The 22,475-nt window shown below is 39.1% G+C and overlaps 1 protein-coding gene across 1 annotated transcript in view; it reads right to left on the bottom strand.

Annotated features, from left to right (window-relative positions):
* The window catches only part of LAMA2 (laminin subunit alpha 2), a 340,783-nt gene that overhangs the window by 49,522 nt on the left and 268,786 nt on the right, over positions 1-22,475 (bottom strand). The window contains exons 42-46 of the mRNA XM_077812149.1: positions 13,066-13,182; positions 9,399-9,581; positions 6,532-6,686; positions 3,924-4,067; positions 2,873-3,006 (exon numbers count right to left, since the gene is read on the bottom strand). Of these exons, the coding sequence (XP_077668275.1) occupies positions 2,873-3,006; positions 3,924-4,067; positions 6,532-6,686; positions 9,399-9,581; positions 13,066-13,182 (733 nt within the window). The remainder of the gene's footprint in view (positions 1-2,872; positions 3,007-3,923; positions 4,068-6,531; positions 6,687-9,398; positions 9,582-13,065; positions 13,183-22,475) is intronic.

The following is a 22,475-nucleotide window of genomic DNA, read 5'->3' as shown; positions in this document are numbered from 1 at the left end:
GCTCTTTCTAAAATGTGTTGGGATCCCTGGATAAGAGGTGCTATATAAATCTAAAATTGCAACATTATCATTTGTGTGTGTATGTAAGTATATACACGCCTACAGAGCTGCTTTCATGGAGAGAAGGGGTTATGGCTGATAGGAGTGGGATATAAATATCTTCCCCATCCCATCCCCCAGTGCATGTGCAGGTCTGCCCCCTCGAATGAGCCAGTGTCTTCCAGTGCTCTTTTGTTCAGCTAAGTGACACCCACCTACCCCCACTTCCTGACCCTTCCTAGAGACCCAAGGCAGTGTGTGTGTGTGCATTATCTTCTTCCTCTGCTCCCCAGACAAAGTCCCAAAGCTTCAGAGGTTGCGGGGAGCCCACTCGAGGACCAAGTATCCCCACCACTGGATATTGTGTTAGTGGTGTCAGGTAAATTCAAAAGTATGCAGCTGAATCTGGCCAAAATTTAAAGACAAAAGGTGAGAAAGTGAAATTGGTGGAACTGGTTTGAGACCTTTATCAAGGGAGACAAGAATGCTATTAGTGATACAATAATGATGCAAATTAAAAGTCTTCAGCGTGTGCTCCCTCAATTCTACTTTAAGAATACAAAATCAGTCCTTCATCTTCATCGTGATCCTAAAAATCCAACTAGTGTCTCCATAATCTAATCCTTCTAAACACTGCTCCACTCCTCAGATTTGTGCTACTGTAATTGCTTCCCTTGCTGATTTAGCAGTTTGTTCCAGTTGCTTTACATCTAATGCCCTATATATCATGAACAACAGCTTAATAGGCAATGTGCATTTGTAAGATGTCTATATCATGTCCTGACTCCATTTTCTGCTGAAATAGTTTTCCTGCAAACGAAGGTCCTGTACTACTGTGACATGCAGCTATTTCAGTATGTGTAATATGAACGCAGACCGCACTAACCTGATGAAGATCTTGCATAAGTATCCCAATTTGTGTTTTCCCAGATATAAGATTTAATTGAGCCAGCAGTTGGACACTCTGCCATACTTTTATTTAGCGCTCTGCTTTGAATGGCTTATTCTGTGATTTCATTAAATTGTTTAAATTGAACATCATTTCCCTCTTCTGAAAGCTATGGACAGAATAGAAATTAAAACTCCTATTTTTCCTTCCTGTCTCATTTGATGACTATTTTAATCTTTTGTGCGTCTAACACTATGTAAAATTAACATATTATGATGGGACAAGATTTATTCAAATTAGGATTCATGTTCTCTCTCTGATTTCATTTGATCTGATATTACATAAATTATAGGGGTTTGTTCCTCACTAGCAAATAAAGGACACATCATATACATAGTACACACATGTAGCATAGTTTGCTATTAAAATATTACAGCTCCCCGTGCAAATAGTTAGTGCTGACATGATATTCTTTATGCACGAAATACAGTGTTCCCTATGCTAAATGCAGTAATGTTATCCACTTGCCAAAGCAAAAATTATAAAGATTTTAATAGTGCCTACACTATGATAAATAGTATGCACAGAGATTCAAACACATCTAGTTTTTTTAAACCAACCTATTTTTTTTTTTTTTGCCTTAATTGCCGTACCAGATGGTATGCACTTCAGGGAAATACCAATATAGTGCCTCTAAATATATGGATCAAGAAGCCAATGTAACTTTCAGCTATTAATTTATCTAAACTTCTAAAATTAAAAAACATTCATCACTTGCTTTTTTTTTTAAAAATATGTAAAAAAATCTGTGTTGTTTAAACGGACCAAAATATTTTTAATGTTGATTTTTCCTATAAACCACATCTTTTCAAATGTTTTCAGCATGAAGAGGCATTGTGCCTATTAGATTGGCATGCTGAGTAAGAATCAGTGTACTGGGATGTGACAGGCCATCCATTCCCAATACTGCATCAAACCAAGAGGTTTTGAAAAGACACAATTCATTGAAAGCCAGAGAGAAAAACATAGTTTTCAGTTTGAGTGCAGAAATAGCCTTTAACTTTTAAACATTTTAAAAATGATGTTGTGCTAATAAGTAACTTTTTAAACCTTATCATCAATATTTATTTGTATTATAGTAGTGCCCACAGTACAGTGTACACACACATAAGATGACACAGACCATGACATGAAGTGCTTACACTCTGATGAGCAAACGGACAAAAGGTAGGGAAGAGGAACAGCACATACAACTGCATTTTTTAGATAATCTATCCCAAAATTCTTGTCTACCAAGCCACTGTTATTTGGCTAAATGCTTGTAGGCCTCATGGTAGAAGTGTGTCATAAGAAGCAGCTTGGAGGTGAGAGTTTGTCCCTTACGGATGTGTTGAGGAAAGGTGTTCCCAGCACAAAGAGGAATTTGAGAGAAGTGGAAATGGGGGTAAGACTGGCATCACTGACAGCATAGAGGCCTAGGGGTTCCACCTACAATACAAGAGTGGTTAAGGAAGGAGGGGCAAAGATGTTAAAGGAGATGACAAGAGCCTATAACATGAGGAGTAAAAAAGGGGAGCTTTTAGTAGTTGGATTTTGTGTGGACTGAAGGAGGAAGGGCAAAGAAGTACAGGGGTAAAAGCAGATTATGGACGTTAAACATGTGTAATATATTTCAGTAGCGGTCAGAGAGACACACTATGTAACACATTTATAACCTCTTTGGCTACAAACTCTCTGATAATGGACTATTGGACACAGGTTCAAAAATCCATTAAACTGGATTATATTTATCATCGTCAAAGGTACCTCTTTTTTAAAACTACTGTTTCAAATGCTGTATTTAAGAATGTGACTCTGAAGAGAGTGGACCTGACAGATGGCTTGCTCAGTTTCATCATTTTTGGGGGGTAAGAACTAAAGCTTGCAAATTAATTGAGTACTTGCCTAGAGGCTTCAATACGGTACCAAAATGCATCATCAATGGTCAGATCTGGATACTCAACCCGTCCAACGCCAGATCCCACATCCCACAAGAAGTTCACCTTGCCTTTACGCATCTCTATGGCCAAGAAGTCAGTCTAAGACACAAAAAACAATCTATGGGATAAGGAATCAAATACTTGGATTAGAACAATCCTTATAAATCCCTACCCTTTTAAGCTTCTGAAGATCATTAGTAACCTAATGGGCCTCGAGACCCATGCTCACATAACAAAATTTGTACAATAACTCCCAAGAGAGATCTAAGTTCAGACCTCCACCTCTTAGCCCCAGGTTCCCATCTTGCCAAGTGATGTGTGTCCACACAATGCTGGGTCACCGACTGTCTCTCTAAGTTGTTAACTGAAATACTATACAAACATTCATTTGGCTGGCAATCCTACAATGGAAAATATGAGCATTCTATACGTTAATACACACTGCCATCCTAAATCTTCATTTATAGTAGGAAAATAACACATAGCTCAGGATGGTAGGAAAAGAACACTTTTCCCATTCATTGAATTATTATGGATGGTTCTAGAAGCCTGTCTGCTGGAGGGCTCATGGAAAACTGAATCTTTCATCATTACACATTCCTGAAGTTATAGTCTTGACCTGAAGTCATATTAAGCAGGATGTTTGACAGATTTAGATGATTAGCTACTTCGTTCCCAAGGGAAAATACATGAGAAACAAACCAAAAGTCACCCCCGTTGTACTGCAGCTCTTACAGCTTTCATGCAGTTCATATAGGAGTCTCAGATTTGATTCCTAGCTAAAAACAAAATATTTCCCACCTATGTTATTTCTAAAAACCTACATTAATATACAAGGCAATATTTTCCCCTTCTTCTATGAGAAACAGTAACTAACCAGGGAACCAGTAAAACTCCCAGACTCTACGCTGTTTCTCTGAAGCCTCTGAGAAGAAACATTCTCCTCTTTTTTTTGTATGTCAGTTATCCAATTTGATTGAGAAACTCTGACAAGGGAAAACTGAAACCACACTTACAAATTTGGCACTTCCAAGATAAAAAAGAAGGTTGTCAGCTACTGCTGTCTTCACATTGACAATGACAGTGTTGTAGCTTCCTTTCTTTATTTCCGGTCTGTACGTGCGAATGCAGTCACCTCCAGAAGCCACAGAGACTTTGATCTTCAAAGAAAACACAGCAGAGAGAACCCGAGTTACAGCTCATTATTCTAGAGAAAACTTTAGGGGCTTCAGAATAACTGCAAATGGATTTTGCTTTTGTTTCGTTTCTGTGTCACACGTATTACTGAGGAGTAGGCATTGGTGCTTGCCACTCAGTATCTGGAACACTGAAATGAGATTTCCTTGTTTAGTAGGACAGATTGTGATTAAGGGCAGTGGTAGCTTTACCTGGCATTCAGACATGACATCAGGAGGAAATTTATTTCATATTAAGAATTACTAGAGTAGATAATGGGGAAGCTGTGGTAGTTCAGGTGGTGGAGATATTCAAAAGTTGGCAGATAAAAGAATCATAGAAACACCGCCTTGACCTGTATGGCTGCTCTATTTAATACATAAATAATAAATAGTAATAAATAGTAATAATAAATAATAATAATAATACCTAGCTCTTATATAGCACTTTTCATCAGTTGATCTCAAAGCACTTTCTACCAATAATTGATTTTATAACTGCATGGTTCTTTAGTAGCCCCCAACTGAGACATTCTTCGCCACTATATATTCCAGGTTTCCTTGTTTTATATTAAGATTAGATTCCTTTTCCTGTCAGATGTTGCTAGTTCCATTTTAATGGATCCTTGTTAAGTCTTAAATATCATAATTGATTAGTGATGATTATAAGTTCCTTTGACATTGACTGTAATATTAATAACCATGATCAACTCATTAGGTATTAAGGTGAATGGCATACACACTGAAGAAGAAATTCGAAAGTAATTACGTGGATCCCATTTAATGGCTTCTGGATTCTTGGTATCAAAAGCAAGCAAACAACGCTTTCTCCAAGTCAACTTTCTTTTCTGGATACAGAAATGAATTAAAGCCTTGATGCTGAAAATCACTGCAGCACCTGCATAAATTTAAGCATCTGAGTTGTCCCACTGATGTCATTGTTACTACTTATGTCCTTAAAGTTATATAGGTTACTCGCTGGATTAGGGCCTACTTAGAATTCAGGTTTGGTGAGTTGAGGAAACCCAGTACCTCACTGAGGGCAGCAGAGAGGACTGGGTAGGGTCTTTGTGTGTGTCATGTGTGAGATATGTTTTGGGAAGCACTAAAAGTTTTGTTGCATTCATGCATCATTTAGTTTTAATCAACTGATATTTGTATTCCATATTTGTCTCATACGCTTATAATAGGGTCCTATTGCAAACTCCAGACAAGGTTTTAAAATACTAATTTATAAAATTTAACTATTCTGAAATATATCATGCTACATTCACAAAGGTTTAGGAGCCTGCATGCTTGCAACCACTTATATGTTTTATGAGAGCTTTTTATGAACCTGAAAAAAAACATTGAAAGGATAAAAGATCAAGAACAGTAAAAGAACATGGTTTACTGGTTAGCAAAGACAATCCAGAGATCCAGACTCATTTCTGGCCCTTCAGACATAGTGCTACGTGAATTTGGGCAAGTCATTTAATTTCCCTCCATGCTGGCTTTCCCATCCATAGAACAAGGATAACAATAGTGTACAGAAATTCTGAGAGGCCAAGTACTTTGAAGTCTTTGCATGAAATGTGTGGAAAAGTATGACGATGATGATGATGAACCTGCCCTTCTGTCTTACCTATATTTCTATGAGAATTTGAAATGCACTTTATCAGATGGAGCAGACATGTCATGGCTCCATTATTGTGCATACATTCCTTTCAGCCACTTGTGCTCCAGAATGTTGGTTTTGTTTGAATTATACAGGAGCTTAACTGAATGTTCATCTCTTAGGATTTTCTTTACAGTTTTCCTGATTGTTGCAGGTCAAAAGCCAAATAAGTTTATTATTACTAGTTGATCCCTGAGTTTAAAAATTACATTGGAGATACAGACTTGGGACTCAGTAACCAGGTAAGGAAATATGCTCTTATCTCAAGCACAAGGGTCTATTAAATTATTACCTGGAGAAGTAAATATCAAGAAAATGGGAAAGCAAGTGCACTCTACATTTTCAGTTAGCTTGAGATGGTCCAACCAGGGGACAAAAAGCCGCCAAACCCATATGTTTCATAAGTAATGGAACTCCTACAAAATTAGGTTTTTAATATCTATGCTGAGGCAGAAAACATCTTTTTGGTATTGTTTCAGTATTAATTTGTGCACAACTATTGAATGAGGGACATTTTCTCCTCTGTGACCCCTCCTTGTACCCTTATCCATGTTACCCCCAAATTGTCCTGTCATACTAACATTCCTATAAGTATTCCCCATTCAACAGGGCTGTGTTGTAAATGGGGAGCAAACCATAGGGAAAAAGTAGACATCAGATACTCTGGGTTCTGTCTATCTAGATATTTATACTGCACTCTTTACCATAGGAATTTTGGACTGGGATGGCTTCTTTTGCTGGATGAAAGGATACAAACTACCCACATAGAGTTACTGAGAAAGACGTGCTTACAGAATTGGCCTGTTTTCGGGCTTGGTTTATCAGTTCTTTTATCTGAGAGATGTTTTTCCCCAAATTATCCTGAAGTTCTTTGACTGGTTTGAGTTTATCCAGTAGCCGATCTGCTTCCTTTTCTAGGGTTTTAACAGTGGCATCTGCGTCAGCAACTTCATATGAAAAAAAAAAGCAGAAATTTAGAAGGGAGAGTCTGATAAAGTGGACACAAACACCAATAGCAAAATCCAACAGAATTCTGACTGAAAATTCAGCTTCCTGAGACAAGCAAGGGGATAAGACCTTTAGGAATGTTTTTAGACTGATTTTAAAATTGCAGTATGAGGAAATGACAGCGATATGGCTCAATAGTTATGTCTGAGAATGGTACTGGTAGAAAAAACTGTGGTACAATACAGCTCCACATTCAGAGTTTACCTTTCTTCTTTACGCCTGCTTTAATGAAACATGTTGGATTAAAAGAGCAATTAATTAGTTATTTGCATAATAATTAGATAATTAATTTTTAACTTAGTTATATGGTCACAACTAGAAAATTTTTTATCCTGATCACAAGTTTCAGATTACCCCATGTGCGACAATAATTGTGATTAAAAATATTATACAGAATATTAGCCACTGTATATATTTTCCCATCTCTCAGATGAACTCCATTTGTTTACATAAGGATCTCCTCTCCTCCTTTCCTTGAGTTCTAGGACAACTGAAATTCCCTCCCACATACAGCCATTCAATAGTCCCACAGCTTTCTCTTGCCGGTACGCCATACCGGACCGGACCGGACCGGCTTCCCCAGGCCGGCAATTTAAAGGGCCTGGGGCTCCTGGCAGCAGCTGGAGCTGTGGGCCCTTTAAATTGTTGCCCAAGCCCCGCTGCTGGAGCCCTGGGGTAGCAGCAGCGGGGCTCTGGTGGTGATTTAAAGGGCCAGGGGCTCCCGGCTGCCGCTACTGCATAGGAGCCCCGGGCCCTTTAAATCTCCGCCAGAGCTCCAAGCCCCGGGATAGCAGTGGCAGCCGAGAGCCCCGGGCCTCCGTTGGTGATTTAAAGGGCCCGGGGCTCCGCTGTGGTAGCGGCAGCTGGAGCCCGGGGCCCTTTAAATCACCCCTGAGCCCCAGGGCTCCCACTCGCCTCTGCAGCTGACAGCTCTGGGGGTGATTTAAAGGGCCCGGGGCTCCCAGCCACCGCTACTGCCTCCGGAGCCCTGGGCCCTTTAAATCTTGATTTAATGGGCCTGGGGATTTAAAGGCCCCGCCTCTTCAGGTTGAGGCCACACCTCTTCTGGTTGAGGCCCTGCCCCCTGCTCAGGACTCCGGTGTACCGGTAAATCCTTTAAGTTACTTTTACCCCTGTCTGACTTGCGTGGCAGCTGGAGTCCAGGAAGGAGAGTGTGTGTGGCTGATATAGTAGGGGAGCAAACCAGTAATACAGTAGGAAGGCAGCCTCAAAAAGTTTGTATAAGGTCCAAACAGATATCCAAATTTTGGATGTTTATTCAAACAGGATAATAAAGATATTTAAGGTTCACCCCTCGCTAGGCACAAGTCACCAGGTTCTTGAGAAAAAACAAGAGCGCCTATGTTAATCTCTTTCTTCTCACTTTCAGATACGGCATATTGCTTATGGTACATCCTGTGAGAATAATTTAAATCTTTAGTTCCATTATTGCAGCATTTAAAACAGTAAATGTTCTAATGCAGCACTAAAATGTGGCACTATGCAAAAGTTTTTGCAGGAGGCAATGAGGCATCAGACACTGAAAAATAGCAATATATATACCACACACCCGCACGCATATATATAAGCTTTTGTGGTAGACAATGAGGCATCAGGTATATATAAACACACATACACACGTACAGATTTCTGTAGGCAAGGTATAGAGACAAGAGAGAAACAAAAGAAAATATTGCAAGATAATATTTTTAAAAGTCAAGTAACTTACAGGACAGGATTTGTTTGGAGAAACTCATTACCCACTACTCACCCCACAGCCAGAAATACACAACTAGAACTTAGTTATCAAACTTGGGCAGATTTACTGTCATTTAAACTGGATAAATGGGTGCCTAACTGCCAATCTGATCACTCATCCACGTGACTGAATTTAGGCTTCCAACTTTAAGAGACAGATCCTTTTGTCTTTTTGTTGAGACAACATGTTTCTGAACACAACAAATTATATTATATCTGGGATTTATTGAACTATGCAGCATGCTGCAATTTAAATTGTTGAACTTTTCCCATGAAACACAAAGGATCTTCCAGTGAAAATTCTAACATAATCATCACTATATGATAGCAGGAGTCACTTCAATGCTAAAATAGAAGCAAACAACCTCACTGGAAGTCCATTTTAATTATTGTGCCTCTGAACTGCCTTTATGCTGTATAAAATGAATATATATGAATATATATAATGAATATAAAAGGTGTCATGAAGTGTATCCCTAACAGAACTCACTAGCTGATTAACCTAGCACAGGGGTGGGGAGGGAAGCTTTGATGAATCTAGAGGTGGAATCTCCAATCAATGATAGCTTCTTCGATTCTTCTCCCACCTCTATCCATTTAAGGAATAGTTTTTGGAGCAAATATATCCACTATGTGTTCATTCTGCGGCTGCTAGACTTTCTTCCTAGGTTACCAGCAGCAATCCTTTATATTCAAAAGCTTTTCCAACTTTAAGGCCTGTATAATAATATGGGGGCTATACAAAAAGGTTCCTATTACAGCAGTGTACTCTAGTAAGATCATGTACTGAATTGTAACAAAAAAGATAGTGATGTGCTATAAATCACATCATGGCAGCAGGGAAAGATCTTTCTTTTGAGGGGAAAAACATACAAACAAAATAAAGATCTTACTGTTCTTGGTGGAATCTTTCACAACTGCATTTGTTTTGGCCACATCATCTGCAAATTTGCTGTAGTTGTTCTTTAAACCAAGGAGGTTCTGGTTGAGGTCTTTAATCCTAGCCAGTACATCATTTGCAGTGGTGTTAGCTTGTCCAGCTTTATCTTTAGCTGCTTGCACCTTCACAGCTGTATCTGTGCGCAAGAAAGGATCAAAATGTCAGAGCAGTTGTGAATACAGATGGCAGAATCAGACCCTCTGTCTTTCTTGACCTGACAGTTGCATCTTTAAAAACAAACAAACAAACAAACAAACAAACAACAGAATATCCAGCCCTGTTTAAAAGTAGAGAATGAAACATCTTCTTAGCCAGATTAATTTTTCTACGAAACCTTTCCCTGTGCTAGGAATATCTGATTAACCTTGAGAATGAAAGTGATGATCTTCAGAACCCATAGTAGGGGGGAGCCCTTTGATGTGTCGGTGAAGACAGTACAAAATATTAATCTACATGGTCCACATAACTCAGCTGCTGCTCTATAGTTTATGGTTACTTTGAAGTACAGCTGAGTGAAATATTTGTGGTAATAATATTTCTCATCAAAATGTGGCTCTTTACAAATTACCTGAACTGTGTGAAATTGAGCATTTTTTTCCTTTTGCAACAAAGTTTTGAGCGAGATGATTTTCACTGATAGGTGTGAAAATGTTGTGGAAGCTATTAGATATTATTGATTAGGAAAGGGGGGAGCTCTGTGGCTAAGGCACTAAACTGAGGCTCAGGAGATCAGAGTTCAATCTCCTGTTCCACCAAAGACTTCCTGTTTGACCTTAGACAACTCACTTAGGCTGCACTCTGTGAGGAATTCTGCTTCTTGAGGAAGGATACTGCCCAGAGCACCCTCTGGGTGGGCTGGTTCTGACAAGCCAGCTTTGTTTTGGAAATACAATTGAACCCTTTAACACTATAGTATTATTAATAATATTTTACAAGCATAAGAGTGGGATCTGGTTATTTCTTTACCTATTTTTCCCCAAAGTGTCTGAGTGTATTCCTTCTGACCTCCTTGTGTGATGTCTATATTAGAATAATGTAAATTGAGGCCACTGTGTTGCTTTCCTTTGACATTTATTCATTGCATACCTTGTACTTACTTTTCATCACACTATAAAATACACTCTTTCCTAAGCATGTGGGTCCTTGTCCTAAAGTGAACTGCCCTCCTACTTTGATTCCTGCTGAGCTTTTTTTTTTTTTTTGTCAAGTCTGCATTATTGGTTCAGGCCATTCTGTTTTGCTGAATCTTTGATGAGCCAGGGATATGACTAGAGCAGTTTGCTTTTCCTTGTTAATTCCCCTGTTTGATAACCAGTTTACTACATTTTCCTATCTTTGACATTTATTTGCTACAGATTTTAGTCTTCGTTTTAATCATATTTACAAAGCACGCCATTTGTGCGCTTGTGTCCTTGTCCCAAGAGCAAAAACTCTCTAACTCTAATCTACATTGCCATTACTTCATATTTCTTCTGCTTTCTTCACATTTAGTATTCCTAAAGGCGACGGCCTTCTGAAGTCCATTCTGCTTGATTGAGACATCTATCTGCACACAGTCACACCAGTAACTGTAGCAGTAACTTCACAAAATTAACTAAAGTGCGCATGACATAGCACAAAATCTCATGAATGAAAGATTTCAAGGATCTGGGTGAATAAAATATAAATATCTCCAGTTACGTGAAATCTGGAAGATGCAAAAATGTGTGAAATGAATTGGTGAAAAATATTGCACGGAGCTTTGTGTGCAGTCCATACTTCGAGAACACCACAAAATGGATAGATAATAACTTTTCTTTGGTGCAAATTTCCAGGGCATTTTTTCAGTTCATAACAACAATGAGCAGTTCTTTAGAGAGAACAGGCATGGCAAACTACATTCTGAAATAGATGATAGAGCTTTTTGGTTTTGTTTGAATGTTTTAACAAGCATTCAGTTTGTAAGTGTCCACTATAATGAAGTTATAATGTATTTCTCTGTCCTTTACTAGCACCACAAAAAGTATCAAATATATGGAGCTCTTGCATATTAATGAGTATGAAAGACTCTTTGCTATTAGTTATATAGTACCATAAGTTGCATAGCACTTTATGATAATAGAAGAAAGCCTGTCCCTGTCCTGAGGAACTTATAGTCTAAATAAGACACAGCACAGCAAGTAATGACAGAAGACAATGGTCTGAGGAGATGTGGGGAATAGAGGACAGATACAATAAATAAGGATCACACAGTTTTGTTTCTGAAGTTGTTAGGTTTAATTCAGATTTTGATCAATGTTGTGTTTTACTCTTCCTATTATTTAATATTATTGGGAGAAGAATGTCAAGCATGACAGCAGGAGCAGGTAACATAGCAGCAGAACTCAGTGGCGGACAGCTAATGAAAGAGGTGAATTTTAAGGAAGGAAAGTGAGGACAGATGGCACACTGGACCAGAAAGGCAGTTACAGGGACAAGGTCAACATGCAAGAAGGCATGGAGGCCCCAGTGTGAGAAAAAAGAGAGGGCAACAAGGTACAGTGTAGGATGTGAAAAGGGATGTCGAAGGCAAAAAGGAAACAGGTCAGAGCAAGGACAAAGTTGTGAGCCCCTGAGATGCTGAGGATGACACTCTTATGCTATTTTAGTAATAATTACTAGAGCAATCATTCATTAAGAGCTTGCCTACATTGGGAAGTGATTGTGAAATAAGTTAAGGTGTGAATTAAAAGTGCAAAAGCAATTCCACACTAGCTCTCTGTGGACATTCTTATTGTGCACTAAAAGTGCCTTTGTACAGTTTAGCTTAATCCATGAACTCTTCAAGTGGAATAAGTGTCTATATAAGTGTCTATATAAGTGTCTATATAAGTGTCTAGTGCCGAATACTTATTCCACAATAGCTATTCTGAGCTATTTCCCCATGTAGACAAGCCCTAAGGTAAAAGAGCAACAGTTCATTAGTGTGTGTATATATTCTATTTCTGCATGTATCAATGTTTATATATAAAAAAGTGCAGGGCCATTACTATGGGACACACAATCATTTATTTATTTCACAAATGACACTGCTGGAAAAATTATATACTATTTACAAAATCTACCATGATTCACTGTTGACTGAGCAGTATTCTAAAGTATAGATGGACCAAAATGACTCAGTCATTTGGGTCTCTCTAGATACAGACTATCTGGAGTCCTTTGGGCAATTTGAGATTGTTATTTATCCCAGGTCTCTTTGAACTGATTGCTGATGCCGTTATCGTCGTTCTTACCATTCTGGGAAGCACTGTTCTGAAAACAGGTACTATCAGGGATGACTCTCAGCTTCTGAAAAAGACTGATTGGCTAACAGTATGCCATCACTCCTTTCCAGAAGTACTATCTTCCAGAAGTGGGCCATTTGAGAATGACAAAAACACAGCAGCCCCTACAAGCCCAAAATGCAAATGAACACCAGACATTTGTGTTCAGTTCAGTTTCCCTCTCATACACAGCATACATTCATTGTGAATGAGATAGCAGCCAATGGATGGAGTGTATGTAGACAAAGAATAACACCTATACACATTTTTATAAAGATGCAAGACGACACAATGAAGCACAGCTGAGCACAGTGCTTCAGCACTTTTTGTACTTACCTTTAGGAATGGCTGCCAGCTTTCCAAAGGTGTCATTCAAAGCTCTCAGGAGATCAGAATTCTTTTCATCAGCATTTTTCAACCTGTTCTGCATACTATTCAAGATATCCCCATTTTCTGCAGAGAGTACACATACAAAAAAGCTTTAACTCATTGTTTTCACTGTGCTGTGTTTATGTAACACAGACAGACCCTGGTCATCAGCAGGCAGGATCAAACCCTAGACCTCTGAAGTTTAGTGTATGAGTCTCTACTGCATGAGCTAAAAGCCATCCGGCTCTTAGCCAAGCCTGTAGCAGACTCATCAATCTGTACGTGGTCTAGGTCGGGGCGGCCAACCTGAGCCTGAGAAGGAGACAGAAATTTAGCAGTGTACATTGCCAAAGAGCCACACTAATATTTCAGCAGCCCCCCATCAGCTCCCACCACTCCAACCTGCAGCGCCTCCTGCCCGCTGGCAACCCCACCAATAGGTGCCTCCCGCTCTCTCTCCATGCTTCCCACCCGCCGCGATCAGCTGTTACATGGTGTGCAGGAGGCTCTGGTGGGGAGGGGGGAGAGCAAGGGCACGGCAGGCACAGGGGAGGGGGCAGGGCCTGGAGCAGAGCAGGGGGTTGAGCAGTGAGCAGCCCCCAGCACATTGGAAAGTTAGCATCTATAGCTCCAGCCCCGGAGTCAGTGCCTAGGCAAGGAGCCGCATATTAACTTATGAAGAGCTGCACATGGCTCCAGAGCCCCAGGTTGGCAACCCCTCGCCTAGGTGCCATCAGATGGGGACAGAGTGCCACACCAAGCAGGCATGGGTTACATTTACACATTCATTTGGTATGTACTGTAATAGAACAGACCACGAACAACCCATTTGTCATCAATATGCATATATTTAATTAATTTACTAAGTTACTGCAATGAACATATGTAACACCCAGTTCCAGAGTTTACTAATGCTATCTTCTATATTTAAGGCACCTATTTCTTTTGTATCTAAGTGCTTGATTTCCTTAGACTATTGTATGGTGATACTTGGTGCTTATAGAGGGATTTTATTAAGGCTCTCAAAGTGCTTTTATGTACTCAACACTCCTGTAAGTACAAAATAAGACAGACAGAGGTTAACTGATTTACCCAAGGCCACCCAGTGAGTCAATGGCAAACCGGGCAGAGGACCCAAGAAGCCAAACTACCAGACCTGTGCTTTAAAGATAGGCAACATTAAACTTTTCTATGGTAACCTCACAAGTTCTTCTTCAGGTGTCTGCCCTAGGCCAATGGTTCATCCATTTTGTGTGACAAAACAATACAATCAGGGTAGTGTACTATCACCATAAGCATGCTATTTCCCAATTCTTGCTGGACTTTTTCAAAGTAAGGCAACAACTGCTGATACAATGTCCAGAGAAAGGGCATGAAACCATATTAGCGGCATCATGATCATTATTAGGAGGCTACATCAAGAAAAAGTTATCATGAAATATGCAGATTGATTTTTTGGAGGGAAACTTGTTTGTAGCTAAAAGCATATATCAAAATTTGTTTAAAGTGAAAAACTAGTACAAACCAGAGGATCAGCAATGTGATAATCAGTACATGAAAGATGAAACTGACATTATCCTTCACAGATAAGTCGATATTCTTCACAAACTGTTTTGCATAACAGTGATATTTTTGCTGGAACAACATGCTACATAAAAATGATTTTTCAGACTCTTCAGAAAGAGGCTCCAACTGAAGTTATTTAAAAATCTTTATTTCAAAAAGTCCAGCGCACAGTTTGGGGGAAAAATGCTAGTTATGTCTGAAAACACCTATTTGGGGGGACATTTTTAATCACTTATTCCCATTATTATGGAGCTCTTTGGAGTTGAGGAACAGAAAGGTGGGAATTTCTTGGCTCCAATGCACTCCATGAATCAGAATAACTGATTGAACTGATAGCAGAAGATGGAGAATAATTTGTAGAAAAGGGGATGGGGTATAAACTCTAACTGTGACCTTCAAAAGTGTACGAGTTCAGTGAAATTAAACACATTAGAAGTTTGAATACTTATCCGAACAGATGTCTGTGGTGTCTGCCAGACTAGATCAAAGTCACCTTTCTGGTCCCCTGATTATAGGCTGACTAAGGGTCAAAAGAGCTCCCAGTGTGAGTTAAATTATCGGAGAGACTTGAGACATTTGTGGCACAGACCGAAAAAAATCTCATACTGCCTACCTAAGGTTCAAGATTGAATTAAATAGTTTCAATGTACTGTCCACTTTACCAAACTATTAGAAGAATTACTGTGTGAGCAATTTGACTCTACATTATCTATGCAAAGAGTGTCTCAGTTGTCTCTGTCACCTTGGATGGGCTATCACCAGCAGGAGAGTGAATTTGTGTGGGGGGGTGGAGGGTGAGAAAACCTGGATTTGTGCTGGAAATGGCCTAACCTGACGATTACTTTAGATAAGCTATTACCAGCAGGACAGTGGGGTGGGAGGAGGTATTGTTTCATATTCTCTGTGTATATATAAAGTCTGCTGCAGTTTCCACGGTATGTATCTGATGAAGTGAGCTGTAGCTCACGAAAGCTCATGCTCAAATAAATTGGTTAGTCTCTAAGGTGCCACAAGTACTCCTTTTCTCTCTGTCTCACACTGGCCTGAAACTATTATTATTAATATTGTTTGTGTTACAATAAGACATACTGGCTTGGAACAGGTTGGGACCCCTCTGTGTGAGCTGCTATACAGAACTATATAGTATGACAAGAGGATCTGAAGAACTTTGTTAACTAATTTTAATTTTCTCAATGACTATTACAGAATTTCAAAGCTCTTTTTTAAAAAAGCAAGCATATTTGTTTTCCTCAGGACTGATGGGTATTAACTTTCCTGGATGTGGCTTGAGAGAAACCAGTCAATAGATTATAAAAGATTAAAATCTGTCAAAGATGGATGTATGCAGATAGGAAGACAAATTGTTATTTTTTAAAAATAAAATCTAAGAAAATTGTACATTACCTATAAAACCAAGATACGCATTTTCGTAGATTATGAAAAGGCTTGAAGATTTTTTGTAACCCTCAAAACTAGCCAATCACTTACTATCAGGGAATCAAATGATTTTGTGTGTCAAAAAATTCTTATTTTCCTGCTTTCTTAATTAACTGGCAAAGTGTACAGTTTCCACGGTATGCATCTGATGAAGTGAGCTGTAGCTCACGAAAGCTCATGCTCAAATAAATTGGTTAGTCTCTAAGGTGCCACAAGTACTCCTTTTCTTTTTGCGAATACAGACTAACACGGCTGTTACTCTGAAGTCTTCCTATGGTACTCTGAATATCTCTGGATAGACTCTATACTCTGTGCTTGAACCCCATGGGCTCCACTGGCAGCACAATAGCTGTCTCTTTGATTGATTGATCAATTATTGTAATGAGTTAACAGCTATGTATTTAGGGTTTTTGTCCCTTTCCAGGTGATTTATTAGAACAGTATTAACACTGGCCTTATAAAGTGAGGCTCTTTTTTAGTAGAGCGCACTTTTAAAAAAGTTGTGTTTTTAAAAAATGGGTAGAAAAGAGAGCAAAAGAGCGCGTGCATCCACACAGCCTCTGCAACAAAAGGCAGAAAGAGAGAAACAGTCGCAGGAAGAAAAGGAAGAGGGCTGAGGGATAGCAGACACTGGAGCATGAACAGTCATCCCGATGAAGGATGAAAAAGAAAGGGATTAGGAGCTGGCCTCGAATTAGGAGAAGATGGGGAGCTGGTCCAAGCAAATCTATGGCTCCATTTAACTACCCAGGTAGGACCTGATCCTGCCAAGTGCAAAGTACCTTCAAGTTGGGGGCACTCAGCACATTGCAGGATCAAGCCCTTGTGCACTAGAGGCCCCCACCTATACCTCTTCTGCTGTTGTGGGAGGGGCAATGTTTGGGGGGCATGTAAGTGGGAGATACATTTTGGACTCCAAGACTGTCTGAAATGTCAACCAGGGAAGAATATGCTTCTCTTATTTAAGGTAGGAGGGTGGGGAATACTTTGAGCTGGGTGGAGCTAAGGCTTCACTCTTGGGAAGTGCCCCACATAGAACAGGAGGTAGCCTCCCTGTTTGGGCAACCTGTGGGAGAAAGCGAGGTGAGTTGAGGCTGCAGTAAGCCCCAGGAAAGATCTTGTTTGTATTACAAAGGTTAGCCCTGGATGCCCAGGTGCCTTGTATTTTTAAGCACCAGGTTCTGAAACTCTCCAATCTCATTGAACAGTCAAGTCAGTGGGGCTACTAGTAAGGTGCTACTGGACAAGAGTAAAGGCATCTGAATCTACACCAAATGATCAGAGAATGTAGCAGAGCTAATTTCTTGTCTACTAAGATCAGCTTCCAAACAGTTTTAATTAGATCCATTTAATTTTCTAAATTTGCCTATTTCCCCAATGTCTCTGGTCCCTTTTTGGAATATTAGTGTGTATACATTTTAAAATAATTCTGACATAGTTTATTCATTTCAGGTGGTGTTTCTAGTCATTTTGCTGTGTGCTCTTAAATTGTCTCCTTTCCTCCTCTTTAGCCTGCCAGATCCAGAAATTATGCTAATTATTCCCCTCCTATATTTCTGAAGCATCATGTTTCCAGACCTCTGTTTCCAGTTTTGTAACTATAGCATCAAACTAATTTTTATGGATTTTAATAAGTTCAGTCTCTCCAGAACTCCTAAATTTGAATATTCAAACTCCATCTGTTTAATATTTTTTCCTTTTAACTTATCAAATGCATTTTTAATTGTTTTCTTAGTATTAGAAGAATAAAGCCATAAATAAATGCCCTAAGGGTGTCCCTTGCTGAAAGGGAGGGAAGGGGAGGAGCTCCTAAAACCACTGTTCATGAGAAGTTCTCTTAACAGTGTTGCTAAGTAATAAAGTTCTTAAAGGCCATATTGGGAAGTAACCTGTTGTAAATCTATAATTCAGACAGTACTTTTTATTAAGTATTGAGCAGGTATGTTGTATATTAATCATGACATGCACTGGCTTCATTTAACATGGAATTTTTTCCTCTCCTTTAAATATTTAATATTGAAAGATGCTGGAGACCAAAATCCTTCAGGTAGCTCGAGAATAGGTACAACATGAGCATCTGCAATACAAGTTTGCCCACATTGCTCAGCTAACATGCTTTACCTCTGGCCTGGGAGGAGTTAATGGGTTCATTACTGTAAGATGCTGAGCACCTTCAACTCCCACTGAAACTGGGTTGGCTGAATGCCTTGCAGGATTGATCCCTGTATACCCATTCAGTTCTTAGCCTCTGTGAGGGGGTTGCACAAGAATGCCAATTAGTGCTGGCTGCGATTGTGTTTTGTGCAGTGGACACCTGTTCCTGTGACCTGGATTAAGATGGCCAAATCAATTTTATGTTTCTGTGGCATAGCAATAAGGGATAAAGCATTGTCTACTCAGCAGAAAAAGAAACAAACTTAAAGAAGTCATAAGAGCAAAACCATTTCCCCACATTTTAATCTGGCACCACATATGCCTGAGTATTGTAGGTGATTAAGGAGCTACATATAAATGGAGGATGATTTATCTATTTATATATCTAAGGAATAGTTTAGGTCTCTGCAGATTTTATATATTGGGGGCACTGAGTAATTGCTGATGACACGGCACCATTAAAATACCTTCACTTGGCTGCTAACATATATAGTTTTCTTATAGTAACATGGAATGCATGTTCTCATGGGAAATTGTCTAAGATGCCATCACAAAGAACACATAGTTAAATGTGACACCAAAGAATGGGAAAGGAAGCTTCATTAGATTATTTTTAAAGAGTAGTTTTAAAACCATAGAAACTGCATGCACAGTAGACGTTGTTGGCAGGGTGCTGTCCAAATTAGCTGGTGAAATTATGTGTATATCTTGCTTCTTCTGCTACATTTGTTTTGCTCCTTTGCAAATAGAATTCTTGCTCCCCACTGTCTTATCCTATAAAGAGGATTATGAGTCCCAAGTTAATGCTTTAGCTACAGAATATGCAAGACAGTAGACAGGAATAAGCAGAAGAAATAGAGATGTAATGAGGGAGATGCAGCCTATGTTGGTCAATCTTTACTTAAAAAATTGTATATTTATTATTGATTGTAATTTTTGTATTGAAGAGTATGTTGGTTACCAAAATTAATACAGGAGCTCTACTATGTGTAACCATTTAGTGATTACAACACACTAGATCAGCTAAAATCCACTTCAGGTGAGGACAAAATCCCTGCATAAGATTTACCTGTACTTGTCAGAAGTGAAATGTTTTCACTAAAAATGTTCACCTGCTGTCAGAGGGGTAGAGTCTCCTCAAGCTATCAATTCTTAAACTAAAGAAAATGATATGAGCTGGATTTCAGAAGCCACCTGACTTTACGTCTCCAGCTCAAAGGGAGCTTGTACACAATCTTACTTCACTTTTCATTGATCTGTTCAGACAAAACTCCATATTTAATCTCAAATCTGCACAGGAGCAACCATATTTTTAAAAATGTAAATTCAAAATTATAAGCAAGATAAATTGCTCCTGGCAAGCTGAGAATCTGTCAAGGTACAGACAGACAGAGAGAAAAGCTGGCAGGCAGCTGCATTCACTCCCTCACAGCCAAATTCTTGAAACTCTACACGTAGGCAAATCACTACAAATAGAATCTACTTCTCCCCGCAAGTTTATTCCTTCTCACTCTCAGTCCCACAGAGAGAGAAATGACTAAACCTACATTGTAATAGCTGCTGTCAGAAGTTTTTCTCTGTAAGGACTATTTCAGCAGTTTTTGGAAGTAATATATGGCATTTTTCTGATTAACAGCCATTTTATAACTAGTGTAATTGGCCACAAATCATGAGAATGTCATAATGTAGCAAGAAAACATTCCAATCTCTGTCATACCTTAGGCCTGGCTTCCTGGAGGATAGATTATTTGAGTGGTTTACGGGTTTTCATTACTTTAACTAATGTACTACCTGTAGTGCAGAGAGAGAAATTCTAAACTAATGAACACTTCTGTCTACCAGCTCTTTATAGAGTGCCCATCATCCATCTTTCACTTCTGTATTTCCAGTAGGGATTCTGAAGAAGGCAACTTTGCAAGTATCCTAAGTAGGTTTCATTCTATTATTTTTAATCTCAGCTCTCACTTCCCATCCCAGAAATGCCAACACATACAGGAGGGATTATGTTTATACCAGTAACATTATTTTGATGTAAAAGTAGGGGGAGGTGGGAAATTTGTTCACTGCTCTTACTCTGCTGTATCCGCATTTAGGGCACAAATATTAATTGATTTCTGCAGGGCAGGTGGAATTTGAGACCATATTTAATTATGTTCAGAATCCATGCAATGAAACTTTGTTTTATGCCTCTACAAAGCCATTTTAATATAAATCATTATTAAAGAATCCTAATGAAAACCCATCAGTTTCAGTGGGGTTGCGTGAGTGTAGATGAGAACCTAGTTTGTGAATTTATAAATGTCCCTTTCTGCTTGGATTGAAATTGTCTTGCAAATACTTTACACTATTTGCACTTTCACTTCTGTGAGTTTTGATAGGAATGAAACTTTGATTGGAGTGTATTTTAAAACAGCCTCTAAATATATAATTTATATTGTACTATGCTTTTTCCAGGCCAAGTTATATGCTTATATCTGCATATGGAATTCACTCATATCTGAGCAAAATTCTGTCCTCACTTTTTGCTTTGAACACAAGACATCTTGCACTGTGGAGAAGTGTCCATAACAAATGACTGTTCCAATATAGCTGTGTAACTTCTTCAGGTATACATAGATTCCAAGGCCAGAAGGGACCACTCTAATCATCTACTCTGACCTCCCGTGTAACACAGACTATAGAATCTCCCGCAAATCATTCCTCCAGAGCAGATCTTTTAGAAAAACATCCAATCTTGAGTTCAAAATTGTCAGAGATGGAGAATCCACCAGGACCCTTGGTAAACTGTTCCAGTGGTTAATTACTCTCATAATTAAAAATTAGTCTTATTTCCAATCTGAATTAGTATAGCCTCAACTTCCATCCATTGGATCATAATATGCCAATGTGATGCTACACTGAGGAGCCCACTGTTCCCCATGTAGGTATTTAGACTGTAATCAAGTCACCCCTTAACCTTCTCTTTGTTAAGCTAAACAGATTGAGCTCCTTGAGTCTACCACTATAAGGCATGTTTTATAATCCTTTAATCATTTTATGGCTCCTCTCTCCAATTTGTCAACATCCTTCTTGAATTGTGGACACCAGAACCGGACACAGTGCTCCAGCAGTGCTCACTCCAATACCAAATACCGAGGTAAAATAACGTCTTCTAGATTCCCTTGTTTATGCATCTAAGGATCTCATTTGCTCTTTTGTCCACAGCATAGCACTGGGAGCTCTTGTTCAGTTGATTATCCATGATGATCCCCAAATATTTTTCAGAGTCACTGCTTCCCAGGGTAGAGTCCTCCACTGTGTCAGTATAGTCTATATTCCTTGCTCCTAGATGTTTACATTTGGCCATATTAAAACACATAGTGTTTGCTTGCACCCAGCTTGCTAAGGAATCGGGACTGCTTTGTATCAGTGACCTGCCCTCTTCATTCTTTACCACTCTCCCAATTTTTGTGTCATCTGCAAACTTTACCAGTGATGGTTTTAAGTTTTCTTCCAAGTCATTAATAAAAATGTTAAACAGCATAGGGTCAAGTACCAATCCCTGTGGGACACCATTAGAAACACACCCATTCGATCATGACTCCCCATTTACAATTTTATTTTGAGACCTATCAGGTAATCATCTTTTAATCCATTTAATGTGTGCCATGCTAATTTAAGATTGTTCTAGTTTTTTAATCAAAATGTCATGTGGCACCAAGTCAAACACCTTACTAAAGTCTACATATATTACATCAACACTATTACCTTTACTAACCAAACTTGTAATCTCATCAAAAAAAGGTATCAAGTTAGTTTGACAGGATCTATTTTCCATAAACCCATAGCATTAATTTTATTACCCTCCTTTAATTCTCTGTTCATAGAATCCCATATCATAAAAGTCATAACAGATCAATCATCGTTATGGACCATGTTCCACTATTTGTGGCACTGTGTATTCAAAATAAATGTGGTCATCAAAGTGGATGGGGAGGAGATAGAGCCAGATCTCTGCTGTCCCATATACACTGGTCAGTGAAACAGGCCAACTGTGCCTGATGGAATAAGCTGTACCCCAGAAAGGGGTGTACTATTGAAGTTTAGAGAGATAGGCATCCTTCCTCCCTCACCTGACTACTTCCTGCTCCCCGCCCTCCAACGGCTTTGTGGATCTGCACCACATGTTACTGTGGGCTGCTCCCAAAATTCATAATAATGCCCTATATCTTTACTAAATC

The sequence above is a fragment of the Eretmochelys imbricata genome, chromosome 3 (assembly GCF_965152235.1).
Source record: "Eretmochelys imbricata isolate rEreImb1 chromosome 3, rEreImb1.hap1, whole genome shotgun sequence".
Taxonomy (NCBI): Eukaryota; Metazoa; Chordata; order Testudines; family Cheloniidae; genus Eretmochelys; species Eretmochelys imbricata.
This window is presented reverse-complemented; position numbering and strand designations above follow the sequence as displayed.